The sequence below is a fragment of the Buteo buteo genome, chromosome 21, assembly GCF_964188355.1.
Source record: "Buteo buteo chromosome 21, bButBut1.hap1.1, whole genome shotgun sequence".
Taxonomy (NCBI): domain Eukaryota; kingdom Metazoa; phylum Chordata; class Aves; order Accipitriformes; family Accipitridae; genus Buteo; species Buteo buteo.
The window spans coordinates 13811177-13832706 of NC_134191.1; the positions used below are offsets into that span (position 1 = coordinate 13811177).

General features: G+C 43.1%; 1 protein-coding gene across 11 annotated transcripts in view; it reads right to left on the reverse strand.

Moving 5' to 3' along the window:
• The window catches only part of CHCHD6 (coiled-coil-helix-coiled-coil-helix domain containing 6), a 117012-nt gene that overhangs the window by 12884 nt on the left and 82598 nt on the right, over positions 1-21530 (reverse strand). For 6 of the 11 annotated variants that reach the window (XM_075052525.1, XM_075052531.1, XM_075052521.1 and 3 more), the window contains one exon: positions 20314-21116. The exons of 2 other annotated variants lie outside the window; for them this stretch is intronic. In XM_075052525.1, coding sequence (XP_074908626.1) covers positions 20991-21116 — 126 coding nt within the window. In that variant the 3' untranslated portion in view covers positions 20314-20990. The remainder of the gene's footprint in view (positions 1-20313; positions 21117-21530) is intronic. 3 more of the 11 variants (XM_075052528.1, XM_075052522.1, XM_075052526.1) reach the window with 3 other exon arrangements.

The window sequence follows — 21530 nt, forward strand, 5'->3', positions numbered from 1 at the left end:
TAGTCGTCATTACTGTGACTTAAAACTGAGACTTACATTCAGAAAGCTCAATACTTACTGTCTCCCAAAATTTAAGTTCACAGAAAGACTGGCTGCTCCTGCAGGTGGAAGGCTAATCCTACTACCATCTCTTATCCACAACAGGTCCACAGCTACATTCTCACACATGAATGGTCCTCAATGGATCTGCTGACAGCCACCAAAGCACCACCCCTGGATGATGCTGACCAAAGGCCTCCAAGCACGAGGCTCTGAATTATGCAAACTGGGTCCAGCCCCACTGACGCCAGCCAGCCTTAGCTTTTCAACCAGCCTGGGAAGGAAACACAGGCATGTAAGCACACGTACACACCCCCTAGTCCACCCAGCACGGTGTGGGGGGGACAGGCCAGCCACTTGATTTGCAGAGAGCTTTTCCATTTGTCCCCCTCTACTTAATGCAGTGTTCGAACAGACAACCCGCTCCCCTTTCATCTGCTCTGCAGTGGCCATTTCTCCAGAGCTGCCCATCATTTCCTTATCAAGCAGTAAAAACGTAGCATCACTAGAGACACAACTCAGCCTTGCTGAGATTTCACTCTCTCAGCAGGTTGTAAATGCCCCTATAATGTTGGCTTTTTTAATCTTGTGTTATTATTACCCGCGGCTGCCATTCAGTCTACAGAGAATAAAGCGCTAAGGCTTTCAGGACCCACACAATGGCTCTGTGCATTTGCCAGCAGTTGGACAAACAATACCTCTGTGTTTCAGCTTTATTGGAAACCTTTCTGTTGTGGGAGTCTGACTGCATGTGTCCCTCCGCTCAGGCAATGCAGAGGTGTGAGCATGTGCCTACGAATTCATTGGCGATTTCAGGAGCACGTGCCTCCACAGCTGCCTATAGAACCAACATGAAAGCGTGCGGGCAGCTGCCTGTGAGCCTATAGAATGACAGAGATACAGGCCTGCAGAGCCAGTCTTCTCTATAGATCAACCAGGGAGTACAAAGCTGAACAGGGCCCCTCCGTGAATAATTACGTTCATCTCTGCGTAAACGGTGTTGCCGGCTCATATAGAAGTCTGATGATGTATGACATAACTATGAAAATGTCAAAGCTCTACTTCCCCGAATCACGTTCTTACATGAAATCTTGGCTTCCACTTAGAACTAAAGAGCCTGAGATCCTCCTGTTTGCAAGGAAGGCTTGAAAAGTGGAACAACTGAAAAAGCACAAATTAGAATGCAGGGCTCTTCTAATTTGGGGAGACTGATTGTTTTGCTTGGTTTGTTATTGCTTGCAGGGGACACTGCGGATGTGTGAACTCTCACAGAGTTGCAAATATTCCCTTACTCAAGAAAACGAGCCATGCTGCACATTCTTCACATATTCAAAATCCAAGAGAGAAGTCAGAAACTCCCCCAAAACCACAAGGTTGACTTGTAAAACTGTTTAGAAATGCACTGGGGTTATTTGATTTGCCTTCTGGTTTTAAGCACCTGAGTCACATTCTCATACCACTGCTGTCTAGGCAGGAGGGCTAGGTTATTTTATTTATTCCTTCTTTTTTCTTTTTTTTTTTTTTAATAGAAAACCAGAACTAAGATTCTCATGTACTTGTAAAACTTCAGGAAGAACTCCACAAAACTAGGGCAATAGAAAACATGCCAAATACTTCAAGGCTTGGCAGCAGTGAGTGCCTGCCTGTCTCTTCGTGGCAGGAGGAATAACTGTCTCAGCCAATGTTTCCGAGTAAGAATGTCTCATCCCGATAGCCTGTGTACATATAAAACACCTATGCTGTCAGCTCTCCAGGAAGAGACCTTGACATTTTGCAGAAAACCACATCCCCATCTCCCCTGAATATCAGCAGAAGGCAGAAAAACCTGGTAGATCTGAAAATGTAAGAATCAGGTGCTGCCTTCAGCAAGAATTAAAGTTAAAATGAAAGAGGCAGTGGTGAAATGACTACAGGCCAAGTCACTGGACTTGCAGTACCAAGGAATCAACTTGAGGTTTCCCAGACCTGTGTCCACAGCTGGCCTGTCCCACTCCCTCTCTTGTGAGACAAGAGAAGAGATATTTTGAACAGGAGGAAACTGAGGCTTTGCTAGCTTAAAAAGAATAAATAAAAGGTGAATGGTTTCAACACATACTGTATTATCATTGCAATATTATGTGCCTCAAGCACCCGGAGAGATAAACTGCAACCCGGTCTCTGAGCTCTAACTTTATGGTAACTGGGCTGGCATGGGAAGATGAGCTCTGCTCTCTGCGGACAGTCACTGGATTGCCATGTTCTCTTCCCAAAGAGAGTAATGAGGTGCCCTGAGAGCCTGCGGAGGTGCCAGAGCAACAGATGCTGTTAGACCCTTTGCAGGCCAAAGACAGATTAAGAATAACACAATACCAGCATAACAGTACGTTACCAACAGCCTTGCAAGCGCTAAGAAGTGGAAGTTGAGCGAAGGCTGTGACACCTGTCTGCATCACCGCCCTGCTATTACTGCCTTCCAACTTCCCGCACAATCCAAGTGTCCAAACGGCTTTGAAGCAAGAAACAGCAAGACAGGCAGGTGAATCTGAACTCCGATCAACTGTCTGAAGAGACGGTATGAATACCTTATATTTCAGTAATACTTTTCATCCACAACATTTCCGAGACATCCATTCAACCTCAACACTCCAAACCACAGAAGTAATATCTGCCCAAGTAGAGATGGGCAAATAAACACAAGTTAAATGACTGTTCAAGGTCGTCCAAGGACTACAAGAGAGACACACACGTCTAGCAAGTAGATTACTCTTTCCTTTTGAAAGGCACACAGACACACACACATGCACAGGGGATTGAAACTGCTTAGCCAGGTGTGGAGCCTGCTGTGATCAACACAGCTTCACTGAGCAGCGACTCTTCTCGCTGCTGTTTAGCTGGTGCTAAAACGTAAAAAGCAAACCTTTATAACAAAATTCATTCAAACAGATGCAAATAGGGATGGGGGATTTTGCATCTGGGCTAAGTTACTACAATCTACACATCCTATTTGTCTGCTAGTTATTAAATTACCCACAAGCCATCAACAATTCAAGTCTCTCTCTGAGAGGCAGAGATTAACTAGGAATTGCTATGCAGAAATGCTGCTCATCTCTTCTCTAGTGAGATCAGCCTCATGATGAGTTGCGGACATTTGGGAACAAAGGTGAGCTTTCCTGCAAGAAATGAGAGGCACCGAAAGATGGGAAAACGCTGCTACGGGGAGAAGAGGATTTGCAAGGCAAGAATCTATCAGGAATGGTTTCACACACACTGCAAACCACAAACTCTGATCAAATGCACTCGTGTATCTGGAGCACAGGAAGCCGCACTTCTGTCCAAGCACTAATGCAAATGAGATTTTCAGTGAAAGACAATGAAGTCAGTATGTAAATATTAATTTAACAATCTAGTTGACACAGCCTCAGCTGATCTATAAATAGCTGGTTTATTAGCAGGTGATGCTGAAGGCAGCTATCCTGGCTCCTCTTCCCACAATCCCCTGTGCCATCTTGTTTTTATTGACCCCAGAGACACAATGATTCTTAACTGTATGCAGCTTGCTTCTCCACCACTACCTGCAGAGTAGCTACAAACACTTGACAATACAATACATATTTATCAAGGCCCTTACACGACAAGGATCCTGCAGCACTACGCACACAATGGCTCACAGTCCTCAATTAAAGAGAGCAAATGGTTTAGAAAAATAGAAAAATCATGCAGCCTTGCTTTTAAGGAGAAGGCGGCCGAGGAGCTGGACACTCAGGTACCATCAAGCATTTAGGGAATGATTGACAAAGAGCCAGAGACAGGCACTGTCCATCCACATTTACACTGCACACTTTGCAAACTAAGCATCTAGGATAGCAACACCTTTAATAACTCTAGGCCACCAAAGAAGCATTTTGCCATCTCAGGGTGTCAAAATCCTGATCTCCCTCCACAGCTTTATTTCATCTGGAATTATTATTTTATAATGCATAATAAATCTTACCATTCTTTACTATCTCTTTGGGCCGCACACGCAGGAATCCCTTCTATCACACAGGCATGAGACAGCTATTTAACAGCAGACAGCAACACCACACCAGAGTTTAGGGCCAGCAGTCAGGAAAATTGTATCCTGGTAAAACTGCTGTGGCATTTGCATCAACACAAGGGAATTGTCCTGACTGCAGTACGGCCAGCATCCATAGAAACCACGTGAATTATGATGTTTAAGGCTATTCACGTGGATTTGTATATATTCTCCAGAAGTCTTTTAAAGCCTCAGTCTTCCTCTTGCTGCAAAGAACAGTGACAACATACTTTACGGGTTGGGCTTGTAAATAGGCAGATTGAATTAGAGGAACAGAATGGACTTTGTTATCCCTCCCTCCCACTTGCTTCAAGTTTCTAAAGAAACCTTCTGAACACAAGAAGTTACTATGTTTCTCCCAGCCATATGATAAGCAGAAAGAAAAAATTACAAACCACACAATCAACACTTTTTTTCCATAAGGTCCATCACATTCTTACAGCTTGCACAGTGGCAGGCTCTCAAGTTTACCCCGACATGGAACCTGCTGTGCCGGGCACAGCCTGCACTTGTGATGGGGAAGCTGACGCTGCAGTCGGAGCGTGGACGGAGGTGGACCTGAGCTCTGCTGGCAGAGTCCAGGTACGTACCCTGCACACAGCCCACCCCGCTGCTGCACCCTCACTTCTCAGCACTACCCAACCGATTAGGCGATAAGCACATCCAGAACACCGACTTGGGCTGCCATGGTACGGCAGATAGGCTCTAAAAGATCACAGTCATCTGTGCCAATAGCAGTACAGTTCCCTATGCAGCAGGCTTTGGATGCGGGACTGTTTCTTCATTTGTCTAAACAACAGATCTTTACAAATTTTGTTTTAAAAAGTTTTAAATACAAGGGTTAAACTGATATTGATATGATTGCAACCCTGTGATGGTCTTACAGTCTGGTTTTTAAGACCATGAGGGACTGTGGAAAGGAAACTTTTGCAGTAAGTTCACTTACTAAACTGTCTTTTCCAACTGGACATACTTCTGTTTTCCATTATTTATGGAAAAAAGAGAAGTTTGACTTAGCAGAATAGAAACAAAATAAAGCCATGCTCAGAAACCCTGCGGATTTCAGCAAGAGAAGGGCTACACATTGTCAAATTGATCATAAAGAAAGAAATTCGTTGTCCTCATTAATCAACCAGGAAAAAACCTAGTATAGTAGTAGATTTGCAATCATCTTTACTATATTATTTACTCTAACAAAACTGTCATGAATCTAATAGCAACAGACTTAGGCAGCACCAAGGAAAAATGGAAACATTTACATAGTTCAGTAAATGCAAGATGCTGCAACAAGGCATCAAAACAGCCTTCCCAGGAGAAATCCACACAGTTGCCGTCTCCTTTGATGTAAAGCTACATATAAACCTGCAGTGCCAAGTGACCCAAAAGAAGCTTGTTCTCTTTCTTCCCCAAACCTCTACATGCGCCATTTCCTGCAGCTCCTGCAAAGTTGCTCCTTCCTTTGTCCGCTGTCTCCTTTCCATATCAGCATATCCACTGGATAGATCCTTGATATCACAGCCCAGCCAGCTGTAATCCAGGAGCGCCTACGAGCCAGGACTTGAAGAAAAGTTTAACTAAGTTTGGTTCTCCCTGAAGTAAATTTCAAGCAGCTAGAGCACAGATGAAATCCAACTTATCCAGAGTAATTCTTTCTTCACACTTGTTTAAACATGGTCACTCACTGAGGACAGACTGGCAGCCTTCTCTGTGGGTTGTAGGCTCCACTGCACTGCTAGGAACTGCGCGGAGACAAGTCCACATCGCATGTCAGTGGAGATGGACTGCGCCCTTCAGCTCTGGGATGGAAAGATCAAACTGCTAGATAGGTTCTCTTCCTTGCCGGGTACACTGATTTTTATCAACGGGAAAAGCCAATTAAAGTTGATAAAGACACATTCTCTGCTGATTTTTCCTTACTGCCCACTGCTCGGTGCCAGTATAATGGATAATGCTCTGCCTGTGGGTGTATTTTCTACGATCTGTCAGTTCCGACAGCATTTTGGCACCTGGATAACTCAAGATCTATACCGAGGGTCCAGGAATGCACCATTTCTCAGTAGCTGATGGGTACATTTTTCAGCAGGGCTTCCCTAATTAAAGGGCTAGAAAGAGATGGGATCAGATTGATAGGTTTTGCAGTCAGATGTTTTACGCTTAGTTTGATGAATTATAAATCACCTTTTGCAACTTCTGGAACACGTGAGAAAAGCATGCAAGAGAAACTACAGCAATATGTCCAAAATATCACAATATAATTACTTATTTTCAAATTCCACCTCTGTCCCTATGGCAAGACTGTTAAAGACATACTCAAGAAAAGCAACGCTAAGTACCCCCCCCCCCCAAAAAAAAAAAAAAAAAAAAAAAACAACAACAAAACAGGAAGAAAAGAAAAAAGAAAACTGATGCTATGAAATGAGACGCTGCTCCTCTGGGGGTACTCCCACGTGGAAGTGTTTTGCCCCAGACAGGACACAAAAGGTGTAGCCCTCCTCCTCCAACCATCACCCTAGGCTGGGAACATCGCACTGGTACCAAGTGCCTCACACAGCTCAATTAGCAATCTCCCCTGCCAGACCAGCACAATGTTCTGCCTTGTCCTTGGCTGTCACAGCCTTGTCTCCGGGCTAGAGAAGCCACTATCATATTTAATGCTTTGACTTTAATACCTGTAAAACTGTGCGAAGACAATGTATTCTGTGCTGGCTTCATTGTCTCTGTCAGAGCCCCTTCCCTATATATAGTGAAACATAACTCCAGAGAGGCCAGTGGCAAGATCTTTCAGCATAACCACAGCTTGTTCTGGTCTTAATGGGATCTGCAAGTACTGAGCTCCTCTTGGCGGGGTGAGGGGAGAACAACAACAGCAGCAGCAAACCCCTAAACCAGGATGTGACAGCCCAGTATCACGAAGTGAAAGTTCACAAATTCCTTGCTGTCAGTGTGTTGTTCAGACCAATGTAGCCTTAAAGCTATAGAGAAGAAAGTCACAGAATAACCATCTGGAACGGCGAAAAAATATTTGTTGGCAATTTAAAACATGAAATGAAAGAAATACAATGCAGAGCAACCGGGATGTGAAAAGCATTTCCAGGCACTGAGAGGTTAAAACAATTATTTGAACAGCTGGGAAAATTAAAATGGTAAAATAATAGTTACCCTTCAAAATTCTACAGATGCAAAGAGACTCTTCAATGAATAACTGATAAAGGGGAAAAAACATTTTAAAAGAGAAACTGTTTCACGCATGAAGGTCATACAAGTAACAGCTTCTCTTGAGAACCTGGATTTTCAGACTTGGCAAAAGATGAAGTGGTAGGGGTAACAGCAGCCTTTTACCTCTAGGGAGCCAGGGTCAAATCCTGAATACTCTAAGTTACACATGAAAGCGACTTTGGGCATATCCTTTCCACACGTTTTTGGAAACTGTTCCCCACCACAGCAAAAGCAAGGTTACATAAAATCATGCCGCAATTGTTGCAGCAGTTTGTCTGTTTTCCCAAGGAATTCTCCCAGCACTGGCACAGCCTCGGTGGCTGCAGCAACCGGTGCAATCAGTGCAGCTAGTTCAGGCAATTTTACTACCCTGTTATCCAGGGCTCCCCCATACACACAACCGCTCTGGTAAGAATGTGGTGGTACATAATTTTTCAGAAAAAAATGACAGCCTGTAATGAGCAGCTTGACTATTCAGGAAACATCTAAGAGGAAGAATAATGCCAGTCAGGATTGCCATGTATAAGCCGTGTTGTACACAGTGCTGCTCATCAGGACAGGGTACACAGACAGACATATCCAAGGGACCCAAAGCTCCAGCAGAGCCATCTTCAGGGCAGAGAGGAGCTGAAAGAACACAACCAGGGAAGGTCTATCTGCCACCTGGCTCCAGCTACCCTTCTTGTAGGCAATGAATCCTCTCTCTCTACTAGCTATTTTAAAACAAGAAACCAAAAATTTTCAGAAAGTAGAGAAAAAATTGACAACTGAATATGCAGCACTGCAGAGAAGAAATCAGCTGCACAGTGCCAGCTCTTGTTTCCATTCCTCACCCACTTCAAATGCACAACCTCTTCCACATAAATACTGAGCAAACTGTTACAAGGGCAGCAACTGAACACACCTCATCAGAGTCCAAAAACATGGATCCTTTGGCAAAAAAAAGCAGAATCAGAACAGAAGGCCAAATCCATCCACCCCAGCAGTCAATTCTTCTATCATTCACACATATCATTTCCCCAGTCTCCAACTGTAAAGTCTTAACTACTACTTTTTTCATTAAGTCAAAGAAAGAAGTTAAACAGCATGAACACTGAGATCCTCCTACAAGAGGACTTCTTCAATCAAAAGGATTTGTTACTCCTGGATTATTAGAGCATTTCTGAAGAACTAAGATGTAGCCTCCTCAATCTCTCTCCAGAGAAGAGCCTACTTCAACCTACTCTGAACACAGTCATTGTACTTCTCCAGTTGACAGTCACCTGGTATTGAGTCCTGATGCTGTCAGGTATCTCCTCTGATGGGTTAGGCTGCTCACTAGTCAATGATGCTAAAAGAAAACATGAAGATGATGAGCCTGCAGCCTCCCTTCCACTTCTTGCTGCAAACATCTTGAACACCCCAAGCTACACAGACCAGGTTTGACCTCTTTAAGGATCAGAAACATCTAACAAGTTGCAGAAAAGGAGTAGTTCTTACCCTGTGTCTATGCCAAACCAAAGTAGCCTGTGCCACAGGAAATAATACAGCTGACAGAAGTTTTCCAATAGAGGTCTTGACCTTCCCATGGTCCTGAGGGACCCTGTGACACATTTTTACAAGAGTCAGGATGTCAGGATGTTTAGACATTTTGTCTAAACTAAAATTATGACTCCAGCTTTAATTCAATATGCTCTCCTTCACTTCCAATCCTAATCTGCTGGCAGGAGCTGTTGGACCGGTAAGCACCTGCCTCTTTTTTGCCCTTTAGGTGACTACGTCACTGTGCTACGTGAACAGATGCCAGCAGCTAGAGTTACACAGCAAAACCATTTAGGAAATTCACCAGCTGGGTACATAACCTGCCTTAGCAGAGCTGCTACTTACACTGGGAAACGTGCAAATCCATCTCTGATACCTTGTCATGGTTGTGATAAGAACATGGAACTGGGGTATCCCAGCTTGTCCCGTCACCATACCAGCATGATGATTAGTCATCAGTCTTCTACTTGCCCAAGGCGAACAGTATCATGCAAGGTTGATGTATATCTAGGTAATGTACTTTAGGATCCTTCAGGGTTAAAAAAAAAAAAAAAAACTGCATTAAATCTGACAGGATGAGAAAGAAGCTGAAGCAGAAAAAAAAGTGTGAGGCTTACACAAGCACCCACACCTTTCTACCCTCCTTCCATGGAGTCTCTGAATCTTACCCACGTTTCCTGGAGTCAAACTCCCCTGTGCCAAGCAGCTTTCATGTTCAGTAAGGAGCATGGGGGGATGCAGAGGATTATTCTACATCCTTATGAGCTTCCAGTACTCAGAACCCAAAGACTTCTTTTGCTCCTCTGATCAGCCATGTTCAGATGCATATTTAAAAATAAGACAGACACTGAACTCTGTCTTGCCCCCTGAGGGAACTGGAGCCTCCTCTTTCCAAACCGCCAGTTCAGTGCTGCAGGGAATAGGCAGCCTGGTGTCAGCTCCAATATAGTTTTTAAAATGAAAGGAATGCAAACGAAGGGGACAGAAGAGAGGAGAGGAGGCAGAGAGGGTGCAGAGACACTGGAAGGAAGCAGGTGAAAAAATGAAGACAGAGGGGAAAGGAAAAATCTGAGCCCACACTCTAGAAAGAGGTGAGTAAATAAATAGACAGAAGGAGAAGGAGGTAGCAAAACCAGGCAATAGCATATGTCCAGCTTGCTTGTACATACTACAAGAAAAATCCTATAGGTGGCCAGAACTGCTCATGCTTGGTAGTGAGGAAGATATCACTCACTTATAGTGATATCACTGAGCCACAAATAGTTTTTCAAATATACATGAAGTACCCATAGCTTGAGTTTCAATCACAGAACATCACAGAAGAGCCCTGGAACAATCCACCCTTGCCTACAGCTCAAACATTTGCTATGCACTGTCCTGACTTAATGAAGACCCACCCCCATGCTAGCATGGCATTTGTAATGATCTTGAATTTGGCACACCACAAAACAAAATAAAATGAACTAAAAATACGATCGAGAAAATAACTTGGCAGTGCTATACAGCACTAGATTCTGGTCCCAGAGGGTCAAAATGGGCATTCCTCAATCTTCATGTTTCTAGATCCTGCCCAATACAGTTGGCAAATTTCTAGTGTTAAGCTTAAGAGAAGGATACCAGATAGTTAACCTCAGGGAAACAGTTTTGAAAACCTTAAGATATTGTTGGTCTACTAAAAAAAAAAAAAAAAAGAACCAATCAAGTGCACACCTAGAAGTAAACTTGCAAATAAGAAATGCCAAGTCAGAAATTAAAACAACAGGTTCTTATAGCTCTACAACACGCAATTCCAGAAGCTTGTCAAAACTTCAGTGACACTTGAGAAATTTGTGCCAAGAAAAAGAAATGTTTCCAACTGTTGATTCAGAGGCAATTATCAGGAAGAACGCAAGCTTGCCTGAGGTGAAACACGCAGTGAGCTTACCATCCTGCTGCCAGGATGGACCAGGTACCATGGTCAAGTACAAATCAAAACTGATGAAGCCAAGGAAAGTACCAACAGAGAGAGCAAAGCAAGAACAAAGATGGAACAAGAACCAAGGATCATGAGGAAGAGCAGGCAGGACCCAGATGCACAGTTACAGCCTAGAGGCTTGTGGAGCAGTTCAGAGCCACTGAAGAAATTCCCTTACATACCTGTTTGGTGGCTCCAAACATCAGTCAGATCCAAACCTGCCGGGGAGATTAATTGCAGACAGCTACAGATAACACACAATCCTTACAACCTTTTATCCACATGACAGTGTACTAGACTGCTGTACTTCTCAAGAGAAGATGCCTACTTCAACCTTCAAGCACCACAACACTCCTACTGCTTTATGTTGTCCCTTAAGAAAAGCTTTTCATAGCAGCAATGAAAGCTTTTTGCACTGAACAGCTGGAACCAAAGTCAAAGCACAACCTGGCAGTTTTCTTGGCTGAACAGAGATGCCACTGAATCCGAGCATCACAGGCAAAAAACCCATATTGACAAAGGTTTGAGACAGTGGTTCGAGATATTAAGAGTCAGAACTGCAATTTGCAGGATTTACAGGAAGAAAATTTTGAACCTTATCCTTCTGCTACAGCTGGCATCCAGAGATTATCTCCCTTGCTTCTCTCCTTTAAATAATTTTTTCTGTAACACCTATCAAAGCCACCATCTTCCCAGCAGGAGCGAGCAGGACTTGCTGTCAGGTCTCCTCAGATGCTCAGATTAGCTAGCTCTCTTCTCCATGTGGGAACTCTCAGATCCCACAGCTTAGTGAAGCAAGGGTTTGGATCCGAGATGCAAGTTTCCATGAGGGGATTTCTGTTATTATAGCAGATCTGGTTCCAGACACAGCCACTGTGAACTATGTGACAGGATATGAATCCTCTTCTATATATTCCTGCTGTGTGATCTCACTCTCGATTTCTTCACACACCCCTTTTCTCTATAGTATTGCAATACTTCATTGATTCAACACAATCGACAAGAGAGCATGAAGGCAGAGGCAGACTCTCAGACTGGAACAGCTGGTTTTCTTGATGGCATCATGTCCCAAAGAGAGGTAAGGAATCACAAGAAAAGAGACTGCTTATTCTCAACAGCAAACAACTCCACACCGGAGAAGAAAGCACAACCCTGCTGACTGCGAGAAAAAAGCAGCAGTGGGATTTTGAATATATTTCACACTCCTTGATAGATCATGCCTGAAGATTCTGTGGGAAAGCAAAGCACAGAGGAAACCATGCTTCAAAGCCTATCACTGTACCCACAGGGCCTGTGAAACCTTTATAAATACGATCCCCTGCTATACTGTCCAAAGGCCACATGCAGACCTGCTGACATGACCGATTCCTCAACGGCCACACTCCACAACTACTACGCCCCACTCCCATTAAGCTTTGGAATAAGATCCTGTCAGTCATGCCAAAGTGGGCTTAATAATAGATAGACAAGGATGACCAGTGAGACCTGAGAAAGATAGTCAAAGTCACTGACCCTGTGACCAAGCTCTGAACAAAGACTGCTAGACATAATAACCACCCACGTCACAGCCAATGACTACACTGAGTACCCACCTGCGAGTTGACAAACCTTAGGCTATTCCACTCAAACAGTTGTCTGTCAACTAGTCCTTTGACATAGGAGCACAACATTGCAAAGTGTCCTCTTCCCTCATCTCAACCGCTGTCCTGCCTCAACACGCAGCAGCAAAAAAAAGCTACTGAGGAACTGACAATCGCCTGCCTGCTGATCAGTAGGAGAAGATGCTGAGGCCAGCGAGGATCAGCAGTTGCTCTGGTCCCTAGAGCTTAAGTTTCCCAAGCATGAAACACTTGACTGAACAACACAAAGAGAGGTTCAGGAAGCAAGACCACAAGCTACCTTAAATCCATGGGCTCTTTTCTTCTTCCAGGTTGCTCACACCTAACACCATATCTTTTATCTCACCCTAAGAGAACATGCATTAAAGGATCAGACTATTAACTTCTGAAAGCTCGGCCCTCGCCGTAGCCCTCTCTTGCAACAAGGGGTTTGCTTCTATTTCTCAAAAGCAAAGAATGAAATCAATACTTGGACAGAGAAGTAATATTCCGAAGGACAATCCCTAAAAGCAAGGCTGCTCTCAGTTGCTGCAGGGTCACCCTTGTTGAGTTTCTCCAGTGAAGATGATTACAGCAGTAAACACAAGTCAGCCCCTTAAACATTTACGCAAGCCAGAATCTTCATGTGGAAATAGGCCATTTCATGAGCAGCAAAACAGAAGTCACTTGGATTCCTCCAGATTCATGTCTCAAAGTTAAGTTCCTCTGTGACCAAACCAATGTCTAATAAAGGGTGAGTCAATACCATTCCCCCCTGCACAAGCACCGTTGGGGTCCCTTCCCTCCACCTAATTGCCTGCCTTCACAAGATATACAGGAACTTATTACTTCAGAGCCTTTGTGCCTTCTGAGGAACATCACTGGTTCAGAGCAAGCAGAGAGTAGGACAGAAACCAGGCTCATGGACGTACAACACGGTTCCACGAGTCCCGTTTCCTTAATCAGAGTAAAACTCCACACACAGCTAGGAGGGAGCCATATATTCAGGGGCAGTGCTGGCACATTAAACCCAGAACAGTGTTACCCGTGACACCTGAGCAGGCTCTGCCCTGCTTTCCGGGGGCTGTTCTGTATACAGCAAAGCTCCTGACCTTCCAACATCTGTTCAGTTTTTATACAAAAGCAAGTCAGGGCCCTGTAAGACAGTACAATATCTTTGTTGACATTTCAGTCCCTGAGAGAGAAGCTCTCCTTTGGCTTTGTGTCAGCCACCTTTGGCTATGTCAGAAAATAGCGCGTAGCCTGTTCTCTCAAGCAAAGCTGTTTGCCTGTGCAAAGGTTCCCAGCAAACAGACAGGAGGCAGCAGCTGGAGAAAGGAGACCTGGGATCACTGCACACAATCTCACCTTTTATTATTTATCCACATTTACTGAACACAGCCTGGCTCTAATCCATCAGTGCAAGAAACCTGCTAATACACCTACAGGATTGGAGACTTTCTTGCATTTTATGGGGCCCTATTGAAGCAAATGTCAAGGCTCAGCAAAACAAGGCGGCAGTAGGAACTGTCTCACGCAGCCTGGGATCTCTTTTGCTCATCTCCCAACCAGCATACATTTGACACTGCATTAAACAAGGAACTTGAGAGCATTCTGTTGTCTCAAGTTCATGCCATAGCTTTGTGTGTGCATAACCCCCCCCATCAGCACAAGCTAGAACAAAGTATGACTTTCAGATTTAATAACTTCCAACATGCTTGTTCTTCTTGAACAAAGTGGCACCCCATGGGCCTCAAGATGTTTGCTAAAGGCTGAAAAGAGGGGAATTCATTAGAACATTACACCATGTCTATCCTCTGCTTCTGCTCCAGAGAGGTCAATCTGGAGCCTGTACAGATGCTTTAGGGTTGGCTTTTGCAGAACAATAAGGTGGTCACTGATGCAGTACAAGCTGTCCACAAAAATTTCTCTAGTGCACTCCAGCCCTATAACAGCGCCTTTGTCATGTCAGCTAATGGTACACACAGCTGGGAAGAATCCTACCTGGATCACAGCGTTCAACACATTTTTCAATGGCTGTCTACTTCTACAAGACTTGAGAAGATTTCCTGAGCCTCAGGGTACTCCTGAACACACTTAGGTTTGGTACTAAAAGACAAAATTCAACTTTGATGTGCCACAGGAAGTTAAAGAGTATTGCCAACATCCTAGGGCCCAGCAATATTATGGAGCTTGTTAAATGATGATAATCCTAAGTAGGCTACCTTCAGCACTACTGAAGACAAAAGCTCTCAACTGTTCCTGCTGATAAGGCCTGAGGGAACCTCTTGTGTTCAGACTCAGCAACTGGTGTACACCTGAATCCATGAGAAGACGCAGTAGTCATGTGTCAGAGACCCCGGAGGGTTGTTAGAAGTACCCATATAATTTACTGACATACTGTGTTTAGCTGCAGCCAGTGCCTCAAAAGAAGTATACGTTTTCTCCCTTCTTCTGCCCATGAAAAGGAATCAGCAGAAGTGGTCAAAAATGGAACTAAAACAGCATTGAGATGGGACAAAGAAACAATAATTTAGTCTCCTTTCCAACTCCTTTGGAGAGATTAACAAGTCTCCATATCATATCTATAACCAGAAATTCTCCTATTTTGTCAAAGAGCTGCTTTCATAAAGTTATCAAGTACATAATTAAACAGAGTATATTACTTGTCCTGCTGCCTCACCCAGAAGATAAAAACCTCAATTCTTTGATATTTAGAAACTTTTGGATTTTTTTTTTAATCTTATGTCAATACACTCCTCTAAATTACACAGTTCTTCCTGATGTTTATACCACAAAGATGTGTTTACTTACACTTTTCTTCTGAACTTCTCTCTGATCCTGAAGCATCCAGATAATCACTTTGCCAACTACAGTTTCAACCCTCAATCCAAAGGCTTACAGTCCTATCAGTAAAGAGACTCTCGTAGAAGAATGCCTTTTAAACAGCAGCAGTGCAGGGACCCATCATGTAGCTTGGCACTGTTTGTCTGATCCCTTAACAGGCAGCCATACAGAACCCACAAATGAGTTCAGTCCAGTATCACTTACCTATTTCCATGGTAGTCAAGAGATCACTACATAGAAAAACCTCAAGAACAAAAAGAAGGTGCTGTTAATGTAACATCTAAAGAAGGTGTATCCTAGACAGAAACTTAATTGCTTAAGTAGCTGAGCTGGAGTACCGCACAGTACTAAAGAGGAGAATAAACTCAGAACAACTGCAAGTCATGAGTAGGAAACATCATTCAGAAAATAAGACAAATGTCAAAATTTTACAGCAGTCTGGTTCAAATGAAAGGGGGGAAAAGATGTTGCAGCTGCTATCATCTCACAAATTTTTAAGCTTGCTTTTTGTTCAGTTATCTGATTTCCTGAGGATATATATACTGTGAATGAAACTTCAAATAAGCAGAAAGGAGATTTGAAGATCCAGGATTCTGTACAGGTGCAAGTAACTGCAATGGGAAGGTACCATCTCAGACCTGGCAGAAGGACACTGCCACCTGCCAAAGGCTTGCACGACCTGGATAAGTTGGTGCTCCCTTCAGTTTTTAAGACAGTGTCTACAGCATACAAATCACCAGAACACTTGAAATCACCCTCACCAGCAAATTCAAAGAGGAATCCAGGGAACAAGTAAAGAAAGAAAAACATTTTCCATTTCCATATGAAACACTTAGGTCAGGATTGAAGCACACACTCCAGAGAGGAAGCTGGAATGATCACTGTGCACACTTCAAACTGTTCAGGAGCTAAAAAAATAAATAAATCTCACAATCTTCTTTCACCAATGTTAAATCCATTCTGAGAAGGGAACTAGCTACCTGCAAACACACAAAAATGCTACAGATGTAGTGGTGATTGTTCAGAGCTCCCAGTCCCTCAATAAAACAACAGTGTAATAACGCTTTACTAATAGACCAAACCAAGTAACCCTTAGCTTTCTGTTACACAGCTCCGTGAAGTAACCCAACAGATGAGCTGCTCGGAAAAATAAACCCAGTCCTTGTGGGCAGCAAACATGGACTGATAAACTGAGTGGGAGAGAATGCAGAGGCAGATGGGTAGAGGTAATCGGAAATGACAGAAAGATAAGCAGGCAGAGGGCAAGCAGAGAGCTTGAAGGACAGAGGCAGAAGAGCTGAGACTTTACAGCATACAGATATTTGAAAAGTTAAACCAACAGCTTTCCAATAGCATTATTTTAAAAATCATTCCCCCTAATATATGCAGGGAACCAGCTGCTTGCAAAATGACCTTTAAACCCTACCTACCGTACCTTATTAGACTAATTCAGAGCTGGAGGTTGGCTGATCCTGAAATCCATTTATACAGGACAAACAGGCTTTCAGTAGGGACAAAGAGCGAACACATTGTCAAAATAATTTTGTCTGCATTTCTGGATGCACACTTGGGCTTAACACAGTAGAGCAGCGCGCTTCTCCAACTTCAGAAACAAGAACATACACAAGACATTGCAGCACCATCCTAACTCAAGGCTTCACTACCTGCTTCCTTCACATTACAAAGGTAACAAACTCTAATTACAACAAGTATTGGCTTTCTGGACAGCTTCAGTGAATGCAGCGGTCTTTAATAGTCTTTCACCAACTCTTAAAGGCCTCCAACAAAGGCCTCTAACCAAAAAAGATGTTATAACCAAAAGAAGGTTTCTTGCCAACAGATGAAAATAGCAGCAGCAGAGCTAACTCTAGCACTTATTCAGATCACTGTAACATGTCTTCAACATGTCTTATTCCTCTATTTGAAGCACTGGTGTCCATAGAGGTCACTTAAACTGGCTTGAGAAAGTCTAGCTAGGACTGATAGCTTTAAATTGCTTTGGAAGCATCACAAGTATACTAGGAAATATCTCCAGACAAGGAGGCCTGTTGGGCAGACAGACAGTGTCACAGCGGGGTAAAAACCACAAATAATTAATGCAGGCATGGTGCAGAAAGAAACCTCCCTTCCAAGTTTAGATTTTGTAACAGATGAATGCTCCACAGTCTTGGACAGAGAAGTTCTGTGGAGAGAACAAACACTAGCAAGCAGCATCAGAGCAACTTCCGTAAGCCTTCTCCTCCAACATGCCATAACTCTGATGAGAAAAGGATTGGCTTACTACTAATAGGAGGGCTCATCCATCATTCATTAACTTCCCAAGTTCTCTTTGGCACTGCAAAGAAAGGCTAGTTAGAGCAGTCTTGCTTGCTTGGTAGCAACTCTTCCACTGGATTGGGACCAATGCCGCCTGAACAACCCCTGTACGTGCTATCTGCACAGACTCATTCAGCTGATTGGTGAAGGCTTTAAATCCTATTAGTCCTCAAGGCATTCAGCCCCCAGACCTGCTAACAAAAATAGCTGATGGATGGTGTATGGAAACTGCAAACTGCATGTAGCAGAAAACCTGTGCAGTCCTGCACAGACTACAACCAATAAGGAGCGTAACAAATCTTCGGTTTCCTCAGTTTGTCATGAAGACTCTGGCATCACTGATATAATTCTCCAAGTTATAGCCAAGTTGCCAGAGAATGGATCTAACATTAGCACGGAAGTTATGGAAGTCAGGGCCATTTTGGAACTTCTTGGGAGTCTGAAGGCATTTGACCACTGACCTTGTGCTTCTAACCAGCAGTTGCTATCAACAGCAATTTTTGTGGATCTGTTTCAATCTAGCTTCAGCATCAAAACACATAGTTTAAAAATTGGAAATCAACTTCTTTCTGTCCAAAACTGCTTGGTCATCAGTCTCCTGGAATTAATCTGAGTAAGAATTTCCACTTCCAACTTGCCAATACAGGGCTACAAATCTTTTGTGAAAAAATCTGGCATTAGAACAGCATGATGTATCGCAACACACACTCACCCCCAAGCAACTATTTACCATACTAGATAAGCCCAACTGAACACAGGCTACAGTTCTCAGGAAAACTCCATCTAACACACCATACAGAGAGCACAGAACTAGAGAAAACTGTTAGATACAGCAGATCCATGTAGGTCCCACTACAAAAGAGAAATAATTTTTGAAAAGAGAGAGAAAACAATACATCAGAGAAACACATTCCTTTCCTGATAGTGCTTGGTCCTACTTTGCTTGAAATTTTGATACCCAACTTCAAATGAGTCTTTTCAGATTCACCTACTCAAAGACCACATCACCAAGTCAGCTATGACTTCTTATTCCTGACTGGCTAGGTCTTATAATATTTTTATTATAGAAACATTTTTAGAATGCTTTAAACAGGTTCTGGCAAACTAAGTTTTAAAACAAGAACAACTGTAGCACAGACCACATTTTAGAAGTAACAAAATACTAAAAAGTTCAACTTCAGAAATTGTAATGGCATTCTGACTTCTTTCCCTCTTTTAACAAAATCGCTTTCAAAACCATCTGTGAAACACGCATATTAAGATTAACTTTACCTGTAAGTATATCTGAGATCAGAACCATCAAGCGAGAAATTAGACCCAAAGGCAATTCTGCCTCACTGTAACAATGTCAAAAAACCAAACAAACAAAAATCAGAAAACCAAAAATAAATGCACATGGATTGTGTGTTGAACTGTTAGACAACAGATTGTTTTTGAGAAGAGAAATGGGGTCGGAAAGTCCTCCTTCCAGACCAGGCAACGGATACAAGAACTTCAGAGGAAAAGATGATGCAGGGTATGGACTAAGTATCTCTGGAAGAGGAGCCTTGAAGCACAGCCAAGAGAGCAGAAAAGTTTTAAGCTTATTTATGCTCTTGTTTTCTTCAAAAATGACAAACTCCAGGAGGTGCCACATTTGGGCTGTATGTGAACTGCAAACAGCAGACAGAGAAAGGTACTTGTTTGCGTGGGTTAATAAGTGCTGACGACATGGCAGGCTGTGGGGAACATCAGGGCTTCGTGAAGTGCTGAGACATAGAGCAAATAAAGAACGTATGTCTCCAGTTTCATAAATACCAGGTATAGGCAGCAGCCATTTTCATTTTAAGTAGGCCAGCATTTTACTCTGGGACAAGCCTCATATATTAAGATGGCTGTTTATGTCCTCTCACACAGTTCTGTATTTGTAGTTTATCGACTGATGAACTTTTGAGGATATGAAGTGTTGTATATAGACCCAAGACTTGCCATAACCAAGAACTGCTGCTTTAAAAATCAAAACAATAACAGTTTCCATCCGTTATAATTAGAAGCAAAATATGGATGCTTTTCACCTTTGCAAATAACAGGTCAGGGTATGCTTGGGTACAGTTAATCCACTGCTGCTCTCCTCTGCGTTTATGACTAAACAAGCAGCAGCTGCCTGCAGCTTGTGGCCTCTCCACCAACTCCCTTGTGGGGGCCATTTATTGAGTCATAAACTCCTCTGATAGTGTTATCACCACAGCATTTGCACAAATACAGGTTGGAAGAAAGAAAGATTAAAAAAGAGAATTGGCTTGACAGAGAAGGCAAGAAAAACACTTTACAGATATATCTGCTTTAAGCAAGGACTGACTGACAAAACGCAGGGCAGGCATACACCTGGCTGAGGATGGCTGGGCATATCATCCTCCAGATATGAAACACACAGATTTAACTGAAACTACAAAGCTGAGTTTCAGAAAGCTCAAACAACCCTAAATCCTTCCAAGTTAGATATACTGCATTTCAAGTAGCATACTGTGTGATATATTTATATCTCCTCAATGAGACTTCAACAGCTAAGATCTACCTCTGCAGAATCCCGGGGGAGGAGAAATCCCGGCATTTCTCAAGTACAGATATGGACCTCACTATACCTGACCAAAATTTACTTTCCCCAGCCACACACACTGACTGCTACTCTCTACCCCAATAACCAAACAGTCTAGAAAGCATTTTGCAATCCATCGGAATGGAAACAACTTTTTAACAAGAGCCTAACGATCCAGAATGATCAGAGATACCTGCAGCGCAGACCATGGCATCCAACGCATCCCGAAGCTGTTTCTCTTTAGCAGAGAGAGATTCAGGTTGCAGAAACAACAGCTCCCAGCAGGCCATGCTTCAGCAGGATCCAAAATGCTTGAGTGAAACTGCTCCACCAGGATGGGACACTGCATGACTATCTGCAGCATCTTCTCAGCAATCTAGGTCACTGCCTGCAGATTAGAGATGAACTTCCAGCAGAGTTGCAATGCTTTGCTTTGTGTGCCAAATGGGAACTGGGCTTTCACAGGGATCACTTGGAAAAGTACGCACAGTAAATTGACCACATTCGTTTTTATTATAATCAAGGGCAAAGGTGAATGCAGTCAACTCAAGGGTATGTTAAAAATCTACCTCCGCTGGAAACCAGTCAATCAGTGTTTTGCAAGGGCTTGTTTGCATAGCAGAGTGACTCTCAGTAAACGAGTGTGAATTTTCCCTGCACTTAGATTACAAATGAAGAATGTTCATATACAGGGAAGTTGCTGTAGCATAAACTCACTCACCAGTTTATTGCATTGTCATTTCCTTATGTAGACAAGCCCTAAAGCCTTGATAGAAGTAGGTTTACCTTTGTCTGTTAGGAATAGCAGACTCTTGAGAAGTTGGACGCAGAATAGGGAGACAGAGTGCAGAATTACAAATGGCTCCTAGCTCAATGTATACAGCTCCTATTGACAAGGGAATACATGTGTCTGAGTATGCAGCTCTTTATAGCTTGGTTTGGCCAGGAGCTAGAGCGCAAAAATTTCACCTTGGTCCTTCTGTGAAAGACAGGCACCTAGAGACAGTAAGAAAACACTTGGAAAGAAAGAGATACATGCTCTTCACTAACAGACATTTTTCTGCACACAGTTGTAAGAAGCAGGTTCTGTTTGAAATCCCAAATCACATTAATACATGGTCACGAGAGGCCACATTTTTCAAGTGGCAGCTGGTTGGAGATTCCCTGGTATAACCACCAATTGCGTAACAAATTAACCAACTAAAATCTGATGGAAATTCAGATCTGCCTACTGGTGTGAACAGGACATAAGGGAAGCAGAATGGGTCACACCTATTCTGAAAAGCTTGCATGTGAGTGCATATTTGTAGGGGGAGGGAAGCAATTCTCTAATAGGACTCAGACTTAAAAATCATTTGTTTTTCCCTTCCATCTGGACTCAAAGTAAGAAATTACTCAGATTTCCACTGC